This window comes from Leopardus geoffroyi, chromosome B4 (assembly GCF_018350155.1).
Source record: "Leopardus geoffroyi isolate Oge1 chromosome B4, O.geoffroyi_Oge1_pat1.0, whole genome shotgun sequence".
Lineage (NCBI taxonomy): Eukaryota > Metazoa > Chordata > Mammalia > Carnivora > Felidae > Leopardus > Leopardus geoffroyi.
In genome coordinates, this window is record NC_059341.1 from 28,609,475 (window position 1) to 28,621,290 (window position 11,816).

Below are 11,816 nucleotides of genomic sequence, written 5' to 3' on the forward strand. Positions count from 1 at the left end.
CGCAGTATATTTAATCCACACAAAGGAAGTTTAAGGATGCAGATGACAGCTCATCATCAGTTTGAAAATCTGGCTTTCAGAAGAAAAGTTAGACTTGTTCTGTGTGGCATCAGTGGGCAGGAAAGTAGGCTGTTATAACAAGGGAAATCTGGCTTAGTACTCAACCTAGCTCTCAGTAGAATTACTTTTTTTTTTTTAATTTTTTTATGTTTATTTATTTTTGAGAGAAACACAGAGACAGAGAACAGAGTGTGAGCTGGGGAGGGGAAGAGAGAGAGGGAGACACAGAATCCAAAGCAGGCTCCAGGCTCTGAGCTGTCAGCACAGAGCCTGATGTGGGGCTTGAACTCACGGACTGCAAGATCATGACCTGAGCCAAAGTCAGACACTTAACCAACTGAGCCACCCAGGCTCCCCAGAGTTACTTTTTAAAAGAATTACTAACATGTATTAAGACCACACAAAAAGTTTTGTTATATTATGTCATGTAACTGCTATAACAGTCCATTGAGGATGTATCTACATTTATTTACACACCAAAACACTGAAGTTTGGAAAGATTTAGAGAATAGTAAGTAACAGAGCCAGGTTTTGAACCCAAATTCATGATCCTCAGCAGAACCAGACTAGACCATCTTTCATAGAGCTGTCCAGCAGGTAATAACTTTCTTTTAATAAAGGAGCTTAAGCAGGAGACTAGCCAAAGTCAAGGATGATATAAAATGAATTTTTTATTGCAAGGATATAAAATGAACTCTTTTACCGAATAAGAGGGCCTCTTAGATCACTTCCAGTTCTAATATCTGATTCTTCAAGTAATTATACTTTGAGAAAATATAAGTCACTTTTTAAAAACTTTGCACTGAAATTACATTATTAGAAGAGTTTACACCGACTTTCCCACTGCTTCCATTTTAATTCTTAAAAAGAACAGAGAAAATGTTCTCTGAGTAGATAAATTAGCATCACCATATTTCATAATTCTGCAATTAGCCATTCATTCATCTCGAAAAGGTTCAGTGAGCATTTTTGTGACCTACACAAAGGATAAATGGCACAGAAGACTCGGGTTCCCACCTTATTGAGACTCACAGTCTGAAAACTATAAATTACAAATTAATGAACTATAAATTAAAATTAAAGTGAAAATTAGGTTTGTATGAAAATATTCCATTCGGCTTCATGCTTTTCAAATTTTTCTACCAAAGTATCCCTAACAGCCAAGAAGAATAAATGCCTTGTACCCCCAAAGGTCTAGGGAAGCAACTTGATGAAGGCCTGTACAAGCAAGGTGCTTCTTTGACATTGTGGTTGTTTTCCTAACAATTCACACAAATGTTTTATTATTCTCCATAGTGTAATCTGTGTTTTAATATTGCAATGTTTTAAATTACCATAACTGCTGTCACTAAAATTGAAACTATAAGAAAGTTTTGTGTGCCCATTAGAACATTGCCTTATGTCTCCAGGAGTACATACCTCCTAGTTTAATAAGCCGTCGCTCCTAGCAGTACCTCATATCTAAAGTTTTCTTCCCATTGAGAAGATCTTTTCAAGGAAACCTTAAAACCTTGTGGATATGGGAAGTGTAGGTATTCGTATGATGTATACAGTCAAGGATAGATATTGGTACTTAAGTCTTATGGGAGATTTTACTTACTTTTCTTCTAATAATTTCTCCTATGGATAGTTAAGTATGGTGAAATAGAGAAAATAACATAGGGAGGTGAAATAAGTTAACAAAAATGATTTGAAAGAATAGATGTACGTTTGACCCTTGAACGATGCAGGGGTTATGGGTGCTGGTGCCCCGTGCAGTCAGAAATCCACATACAACTTTTGACTCCCCAAAAACTTAATTACTAATAGCCTGCTCTTGACCAGAAGCCTTACCAACAGCATAAATAGTCAATTAATGCATATTTTATATGTTATATGTATTATATACTGTATTCTTAGAGTAAAGTAAGCTACAGAAAAGAAAATGTTATTAAGAAAGTCATAAGGAAAATACATTTACAGTACGGTATTATATTTATTGAAAACCTTCCACGTGTAAGTCAACCTGTGCAGTTCAAATCCATGTTGTTCAAGAGTCAGCTGTAATTATTTGAGAATTATTTGAAGGTTTAAAGGTCAGCAGAAATATTACATACATATGCTGCAAAGATTCCCTGATTGGCTAGCACATGTACTTCAGACTAAGGTTTTATTAGTCTTCATAGCATTTATGTCAGTTCTGAACTGCAAACGACGATTCTAAATAAAATTGTATCACAAGATCCACAGTAACCTCTTTTTAAATTGATACTGCTTGCTTAAAGGAAAATGTGGACACATAAAAATGTATGTGTAATAATGCAGTGAATGTAATTTATTTTGTTTAGGAGAGAAGCCATATGAATGCCCAAACTGCAAGAAACGTTTTTCCCATTCTGGTTCCTATAGCTCACACATAAGCAGCAAGAAATGTATCAGCTTGATGCCTGTGAATGGGCGACCAAGAACAGGACTCAAGACGTCTCAGTGTTCCTCACCATCTCTTTCGGCCTCACCAGGCAGTCCCACACGACCACAGATAAGGCAAAAGATAGAGAATAAACCCCTTCAAGAGCAACTTTCTATAAACCAAATTAAAACTGAACCTGTGGATTATGAATTCAAACCCATTGTGGTTGCTTCAGGAATCAACTGTTCAACCCCTTTACAAAATGGGGTTTTTAGTGGTGGTGGCCCGTTACAGGCAACCAGTTCTCCTCAGGGTGTGGTGCAAGCTGTTGTTCTGCCAACAGTTGGTTTGGTGTCTCCCATAAGTATCAATTTAAGCGATATTCAGAATGTACTTAAAGTGGCAGTAGATGGTAATGTAATAAGGCAAGTTTTGGAGAATAATCAAGCCAATCTTGCATCCAAAGAACAAGAAACAATCAATGCTTCATCCATACAGCAAGGTGGCCATTCTGTTATTTCCGCCATCAGTCTTCCTTTGGTTGATCAAGATGGAACAACCAAAATTATCATTAACTACAGTCTTGAGCAGCCTAGCCAACTTCAAGTTGTTCCTCAGAACTTAAAAAAAGAAAATCCGGTCCCCACAAACAGTTGCAAAAGTGAAAAGTTACCCGAAGATCTTACTGTTAAATCTGAGAAGGACAAAAGCTTTGAAGGAGGAGTGAACGATAGCACTTGCCTTCTGTGTGACGAATGTCCAGGAGATATTAATGCACTTCCAGAATTAAAGCACTATGACCTAAAGCAGCCTGCTCAGCCCCCTCCACTCCCTGCACCAGAAGCTGAGAAGCCCGAGTCCTCTGTTTCATCAAGTGGAGATGGCAATTTGTCTCCCAGTCAGCCACCTTTAAAGAACCTTTTGTCTCTTCTAAAAGCGTATTATGCTTTGAATGCACAACCGAGTGCAGAAGAGCTCTCAAAAATTGCCGATTCAGTAAACCTACCACTGGATGTAGTAAAAAAGTGGTTTGAAAAGATGCAAGCTGGACAGATCTCAGTGCAGTCTTCTGAACCATCTTCTCCCGAACCAGGCAAAGTCAATATCCCTGCAAAGAACGATGAGCAGCCTCAATCTACAAATGCAAATGAACCCCCAGACAGCACAGCAAGTCTGCAAAGCCCCCTGAAGATGACTAACTCTCCAGTTTTACCAGCAGGATCAGCCATCAATGGTTCCAGAAGTAGTCCATCATCCCCCTCACCTCTAAACCTTTCCTCATCCAGAAATACACAGGGTTACTTGTACACAGCGGAAGGTGCACAGGAAGAACCACAAGTAGAACCTCTTGATCTTTCACTACCAAAGCAACAGGGAGAATTATTGGAAAGGTCAACTATCACTAGTGTTTACCAGAACAGTGTTTATTCTGTCCAGGAAGAACCCTTGAACTTATCTTGTGCAAAAAAGGAGCCACAAAAGGACAGTTGTGTTACAGACTCAGAACCAGTTGTAAATGTAATCCCACCAAGTGCCAACCCCATAAATATTGCTATACCTACAGTCACTGCCCAGTTACCCACAATCGTGGCCATTGCTGACCAGAACAGTGTTCCATGCTTGCGAGCACTAGCTGCCAATAAGCAGACTATTCTGATTCCCCAGGTGGCTTACACATACTCTACTACCGTCAGCCCTGCAGTCCAGGAACCACCCTTGAAAGTGATCCAGCCAAATGGGAATCAGGTAACCAAAAAAAAAAAAAAAAAAAAGTCCTCCTCATCCTGAAGTTGTTTGGTAAAATGCTAGTTTGACCTATTTCAGTAAAAGTTTTCCTTTTTTTTTTTAAGTTTATTTATTTTGAGAGAGAGAGCACGTGCGCGCGCACACACACACACACACACACACACACACGCACGCACGCGCAAGTGGGGGAGGGGCAGAGAGAGTGTGAGAAAGAAAATCCCAAGCAGGCTCTGCGTTGCCAGCACAGAGCCTGAAGTGGGACTCGAACCCACAAAGCTAAGAGATCATGACCTGAGCCAAAACCAAGAGTCGGCTTAATTGACTGAGCCACCCAGGCACCCCTTCAGTGAAATTTTTCTAATAAAAATCAGTCTCTGTAGAGCCAAGCAGGTTGATACAGACTATCATTTTTGAAAAGAAATAGATGAATGTTTGCTTTAACTTTTGTAGCATCCCGTCTTCAGTGTTTTACTAATCCAAGGGATAGTTATCAACTACAGTTTTAATTGTTATTCTACTCTGATAATGAGAATTCTCAGCTAAAGACTTGACTATTTGAAGGAAGAAAAGAAATACTGGAATACTCACTAATTGGATTCCTGGTTTTATAGTTATATTCCCAAATTAGTAACGGTTTCTGCCTTATGATAACTAACACATGAAACCATGTTGCCATTCATAGACATTTCACCCCAGCAGAACTTAGTTATTACTTTTTATGTGTTAACACCTATGTTTGTTAAAGGCTTTAATTAAATAAGAATTAAGTATACAAAGAGCCCATCTAGTGAATGTGCTTGTCACTTTATGAGCTGTGAACTAAAACAGTATTCAGTCATAATTAATATATATGAGGAAGCATTGTTGTGAATCTATATATACATTTCCCTCCTTACTTTCCCCCCAAAATCCATGATGTGGTTTTAGATAGAACCATTTTGTGTGACTATTGTGTGGCTCATTGTCCAGACTTTTTCTAGGTCACCAACCTTGATGTCCCCCCCCCCAATTTTTTTCATCAATTTCTGATTGAATCAACCAAATACCAGGATAAATTTGATCTTTTATCCAAATTCATGCTATAAGTAGGTGCAATGAGCATAATTACAATATCCTGTTCAAATGTGTATTTGCTGCTTTTTTCCCCCTTAAATATTGCTACTGATTGGGTTTCCTGCCATTGTGATTACTCTTGAAAAAAATTCTCACATGACCAATGACTTCACCTAGATTCTTGGTGTATAAAACACTGTGTACACCTTTGAAGAATAAAGGGAGACCCACTAACCTTTCAGTTAATCATATGACCAGATCAAATAGCAATAAAAGTAGTCAGGTTACTTCAGCGCAAACCGGCAGCTCACAAATGACCCAGATGGCTGCACCTCTCCCACCTTGCAGAACTAGAAGAAATGTTGTAAAAACCTTTGAACTTTCAGAAAATTTGTGGGTTTAGAGACAATAGAAGGGAAGACATTAAGAAAGATGGGAGGATCTTGAGGAACCCAATTCCTCTACCAATCGTTGTTTACCTACATGAGCATCCTGCACAAAAGTACCTCCCTGAGACTGCTGAAATTATTTTATTCCACTGAAAGTCTGCAGATTTATTTTGACTAGCAAGTATTCTTGTTTGAAAATGCAGACTCTCCTGCACAGTTTTTCATCTTGTTCCTTAGAAAAGTAGTAGAGCAGACCTCTCTTTTCAAAAAAAAAAAAACAAAACAGGGAGGTCAGTTCATAGAACTCTGAAATTCTGGAGGACACAATTCAAAGACCACTTTGTAAAAATAGAATCTTAACTTTTGCTCTGTAAAACCCAGAATGAAAACAATGATGCAGTTGGAAATTAGTGATTATGTAGCAAACCCTTAAGTTAATATTTTTGGCAAATTTCTCATAAAGGTATTATTTATTTGGAACCAAGTAAATTTGGTTACTATGCATTTTACATTCTTTCTTTTTGGTGTCCTTTCTTTTCATCAGTTGATCACTTGTTTTTGTCATCATTGTAACTATATTGCCCCCAACCTCCCTTTTGTCTATATGAACCCCCACCTGTCACCTAGCCCCACCCTTGGAGCCCATCTGCAGTGATGAGTAGTATGCTTGCTTTGGTCAAATGATTAAAAGTATAAATCGGGACACCTGGGTGGCCTAGTTGGTTAAACCTCGAATTCTTGCTTTTTGGTGCAGGTCATGTATCAAAGTCATAGAATCTAGCCCCACGTCTGGCTCCAGGCTGAGCATGGAGCCTGCTTAGGATTCTCGCCCCCCCTCCTCTCTCTCCCCCACTCGTGAGGGAGATGCAATGCACTCTTGCTCTAAAGTAAAATTTTTTTAATTAAGTAGTTTCTTTTAACCTATGCTTTTATATAGGTCTCTTGCTTATCTTTTAAGTAGAAATTAAATTTTATCTTCTTTTCTTCCTTTAGGATGAAAGGCAAGACACTAGCTCAGAAGGAGTATCAAATGTAGAGGATCAGAATGACTCTGACTCTACACCACCCAAAAAGAAAATGCGGAAGACAGAAAATGGAATGTATGCTTGTGATTTGTGTGATAAGATATTCCAAAAGAGTAGCTCGTTATTGAGACATAAATATGAACACACAGGTATGTTGATGAACCTGATGATTTGAAAAGTGAATCTGCAATGCTTTCCCCAAACTGAGGTGCCCCCAAAATCCTTGTGAGGATTGTTTCATGGCTGTGTTCTTATTTTGCAGGTAAAAGACCTCACGAGTGTGGAATCTGTAAAAAGGCATTTAAACACAAACATCATTTGATTGAACACATGCGATTGCATTCTGGAGAAAAGCCCTATCAATGTGACAAATGTGGCAAGCGTTTCTCACACTCTGGGTCTTACTCGCAACACATGAATCATCGCTACTCCTACTGCAAGAGAGAAGCGGAAGAGCGCGATAGCACTGAGCAGGAAGAGGCGGGACCGGAAGTCCTGAGGAGTGAGCACGTTGGTGCTCAGGCGTCCCCCTCACAGGCCGACTCAGATGAGAGAGAGAGTTTGACAAGGGAAGAGGATGAAGATAGTGACAAAGAGGAAGAGGAGGAGGAGGACAAAGAGATGGAAGAACTGCAGGAAGAAAAAGAATGTGAAAAACCACAAGGGGACGAGGAAGAGGAGGAGGAGGAAGACGAGATGGAGGAAGAAGAGGGAGAAGAGGCAGAGAATGAGGGAGAAGAGGCAAAAACTGAAGGTCTGATGAAGGATGATGAAGCTGTAAATCAAGCAAGCAGCTTAGAACAAAAAGTAAGCGAGAATAGTGAGCAGGTGTCAGAAGAAAAAACAAATGAAGCCTAATAGTTTTTCTAGAAGGAAAATAAATTCTAATTGGTAATGAAGTTTGTTCTATATTATACATGCTTTTCATGGAAACACAGTAACCTGTATACTGTGGTTTCTGTTCACTACTGTGTAAAGTAAAAATTTAAAAAAATACAAAATACAAAAAAAAAAAAAAAAAACACACACAAAAAAAAATCCGGGTGTGCCTGATCTCAGACCTAGTAATTTTTCATGCATTTTTCAAAGTTAGGAACAAGTTTGTAACACGAAGCAGATTAGAAAACTTTAATGACTCGGAAAGCAAAGATTGAACAGGTTAAAGGAAACTGATTAATTAGGTAAGCATCTGGCATTGTTTCATTTTTGTCAGTATTATCACTCTTACGTTGGTTTATTCTTAAGCTGTACAATTGGGAGAAATTTTATAATTTTTTATTGGTAAACGTATGCTAAATCCGCTTCAGTATTTTATTATGTTTTTTAAAATGTGAGAACTTCTGCACTACAGAATTCCCTTCACAGAGAAGTATAATGCAGTTCCAAACCATGCTAGCTACCTTTTATAAATCCAATCTAGAAGGTAGTAATTTCTAATACTTAGATGTCATAGTGGAGTATTATCATTTAAAGTGTATTGTTAGCCTTAAGAAAGCAGCCGATAGAAGAACTGAAGTTTCTTACTCATGTGGTTTCAAATGGAGTTCAGAAGATTGCCATTGAGTTCTGATTGCAGGGACTAACAGTGTTAATGCTGGGAAGGGCAGCAGAGTCGTCAGAATCAGTGTCTGTAATCGTGTTTTGAATATGTGGTGACAAATATGAAGGATATGATATGAAGCTTTGTGTCTCCTTTGGCCTTAAGCAAGACCTGTGTGCTGTAAGTGCCATTTATCAGTATTTTCAAGGCTCTAACCCGCCTTCGTTCAGTGTGTGGCCTACAATAACTAGCATTTGTCGATTTGTTTGTCGTATCAAAATTCCAAATAAAACTTAAAACCACTGACTCTTGTCAGAGAAACCTAAACACTGGGACATTTCACCCTTTAATTCCTCAGCATCCATTTTGTGTTAATTGACTTTCAAAATTTCTCTACAGAAATGAAAGGGAAATTTTCTAATCTGCTCTATCCATGTACTTGCATTTCAGACATGGACATGCCATCATTGTTTGGCTCATAACTGTTTCCAAATGTTAGTTATTATGGACCCAGTTTATTAACAACATTAGCTGATTTTTACCTATCAGTATTATTTTATTTCTTTTAGTTTATAGATCTGTGCAACATTTTTGTACTGTACGTCTTCAAACCTGGCAGTATTAATACCCTTCTTACTGACATGTACTTTTAGTTTTAGAAAACTTTTATATTTATGTGTCTTATTTTTATATTTCTTTATTTATTACACAGTGTAGTGTATAATACTGTAGTTTGTATTAATACAATAATATATTTTAGTATGAAAATTTGGAAAGTTGATAAGATTTAAAGTAGAGATGCAATTGGTTCTCTTGCATTGAGATTTGATTTAACAGTGTTATGTTAACATTTATACTTGCCTTGGACTGTAGAACAGAATTTAAATGGGAATGTATTAGTTTTACAACTACAATCAAGTCATTTTACCTTTACCCAGTTTTTAATATAAAACTCTTAAATTTTGAAATTCACTGTGTGACTAATAGCATGATGCTCTGCAGTTTTATTAAGAGATTAGCCTAACCATAAAACTCTCATTTCCTTAGTAAGCCAAATTAGGATAACCTTATATAAACAGTGTTGGGAACAATGTTTAACATTTTGTGCCAATTTGTTCCTGTATTCATGTATGTAAGTTACAAATCTGATTCTTCATTTTTAAGTTCCTTGTTACACCATGGTCATTTTCTAGTTTTTTACCAGACTCCCCCATCTCACAATAAAATGCATCAACAAGCCTGACCTGCTGTCGTTCTTTTAATTATTATCAAGATTTTCTTTGGAAATCTCTCTGTGAAGTGGGGTATTACACTGTCATCCTGCACTTGATTTACCTTGGGCTGAATCTGGGTAAGAAACTAAATGTTTTAGACACTCACCACTAAATCATGGGTTTCCCTTTGGCTAAGTGTTTCTGGGAAGGTCAGAGTTGGCAACTAAAGGCTTCCTCAGAGGTTGCTCCCTCTTCCTGAAACCCTTAACCAGCACCACCCCCACTGTTGATCCCATGACATCTCACCCTCCGGTCACTGCAGGGAAGCCTGGGTTTAGATGCCTTTCCTCTGTACACTCCTCGTCCCTTGTACCTTTCTTGCCATAGCTCTCGTGGTTATTTATATTCCTTCCCCACTAGGAAGAGGAACCGCATCTGCCAGAGTCACTCTCACATCCCCAATGCCTAGCAGAGTGCCTGGCACTAATAGGTACAACAAATTCTGTTGAGTGAAAATACAATTTGCATGTTAACAGAGTTCGGCTATGTCTTTACTACTCTTTTGCTTCTAATCTAAGAACATGTATATTAAGTCCAGAAATTTAGTATTTTTCTTACTCAGGTCCTATTAAACATTTGGCATCATAAACAAACAGTAAATTATACCTTCTTTTTCTGTTGCCTGACCTGTTCTGATTTGAGTTCATTTCTAGGTGTCTTTCTGATGCTTACCTTCGTGGTACATGACATAAGCATTCAAGGCCTATGGATATGACTGCTTCCAGCATGGGTGACATGACCAATCTGAGGAGACTCTATTTTAGGACCCACTTCTCTTTTCAGGGCCCCGCATTCCTAAGTACTCATTAACATGATGCTTCATTTCTTGTCACTAAAAACAGCTATCCGATAAACAAATTGACCAGATAGGATTAAGAAATAGCCCTTCTTAGGAGGCATTTGTACTGCAATCACTGTAATAAGAAGCTCAAAGAAGGCGGTGCTTGGTGCATACTGATAAATGGCTAACAGAGGAATCTAGGCATTATTAACATGTGAACACTTCCCACTATTTTCTCAAACCACATAACAATAGGGCCATATGTTGTTTACTTGTGCCATGCACAGGTGCTTCACTATCAAAATTAATTTTTACAAAATACACATAAAAATCATGTGCCCATGAAACACACACACACACACACACACACACACACATACATATATGTATGTATTAAGTAGCAGAATAAGGATTTAAACACAGGCCTATCTGACTCTAAATCCATGTTCTTAACAAGCCTGTGTCATATCTTGTGTAAGAATAGCTCACACTACATTTAAACTCAAACCTGGCCTTAAAAATTGTGAGAAGAAAATGTCAGCAAGACCAATATACATTTCAAAACATGATGAAAAAGAAAAGGAGGGGCATGAGATTTTTCAAATCTGTGTGCAAACTTAAAATTAGCCTTGAGAACATGAAATTGTAAACTTAGATTTCTCCTCTTAAGATCAAAGGGAGGGCACATTAGGACAATCACAATATGGACTTTGAACCTTACGAGACAGCAGAAGCTCCCCTCCTCTCATGGATAAATACATTCCATTCAACAGCAGAGCACACATTTTCCCCCAACGGCACATGGGATATTCATAAAGAGAAGCCATAATATGGGCCATAAACCAACTCTCAATTCAAAAGAATTGCAAATAAAATGTTTCCTTGGATTACAAAAAAATTAAACCAGGAATCTGTAACAGAAATATGTCTGGAAAATCCCCCCAAATTATTGGAAATCAGACCACACTTTTCCAAGTAACCCCTCAGCAAAAAAAAAAAAAGAAACTAACAATTATAAAATAAGATGAACTAAATAAAAATGAAAATGCACTTTATCAAAACTTGTAGTGTGCAGCAAAGCAGTACCTATAAGAAAACATATAGCATTAAATGCTTATATTTAAAAAGAATAGAGGACTTAAGTATCTAACTACCTTAAGAACTAGGAAATGAATAAAATTAAACCCAAGCCAAGCAGAAAGGAGGCATAAAGATATAAATAAATGGCATAGGAAGCAGAAAAATAATGAATCAATGAAAAAGAAAATAAATCCGTGAAATCAGAATCAGATTCTTTGAAAGGATTAATAAAATTGATAAACTTCTAGCCAGATCAAAGAAAAAAAGAAGACAAAATTATATCAAGAATGAGAGAGAAAATAATCTTGCAGATCCTATAGAGTAAAAGGATAAAAAGGAAATACGAACTTTATCCCAATGAGTTTGACAACTATGATGAAAATGACACATGTCTGGAAAGATCAAAAATACTAAAGCTCACTAAAGAAGAAATAGCCTGAACAGTCCAAGGTCGAAGAAGTTAAATTTCTAGTTAAAAA

General features: G+C 37.6%; 1 protein-coding gene across 7 annotated transcripts in view; it reads left to right on the plus strand.

Moving 5' to 3' along the window:
• Positions 1-9,445, plus strand: part of ZEB1 (zinc finger E-box binding homeobox 1) — a 200,340-nt gene extending 190,895 nt beyond the window's left edge. For all 7 annotated transcript variants that reach the window (XM_045462973.1, XM_045462974.1, XM_045462976.1 and 4 more), the window contains 3 exons: positions 2,388-4,195; positions 6,631-6,811; positions 6,925-9,445. In XM_045462973.1, coding sequence (XP_045318929.1) covers positions 2,388-4,195; positions 6,631-6,811; positions 6,925-7,520 — 2,585 coding nt within the window. In that variant the 3' untranslated portion in view covers positions 7,521-9,445. The remainder of the gene's footprint in view (positions 1-2,387; positions 4,196-6,630; positions 6,812-6,924) is intronic.
• The last annotated feature ends 2,371 nt before the right edge of the window (positions 9,446-11,816 follow it).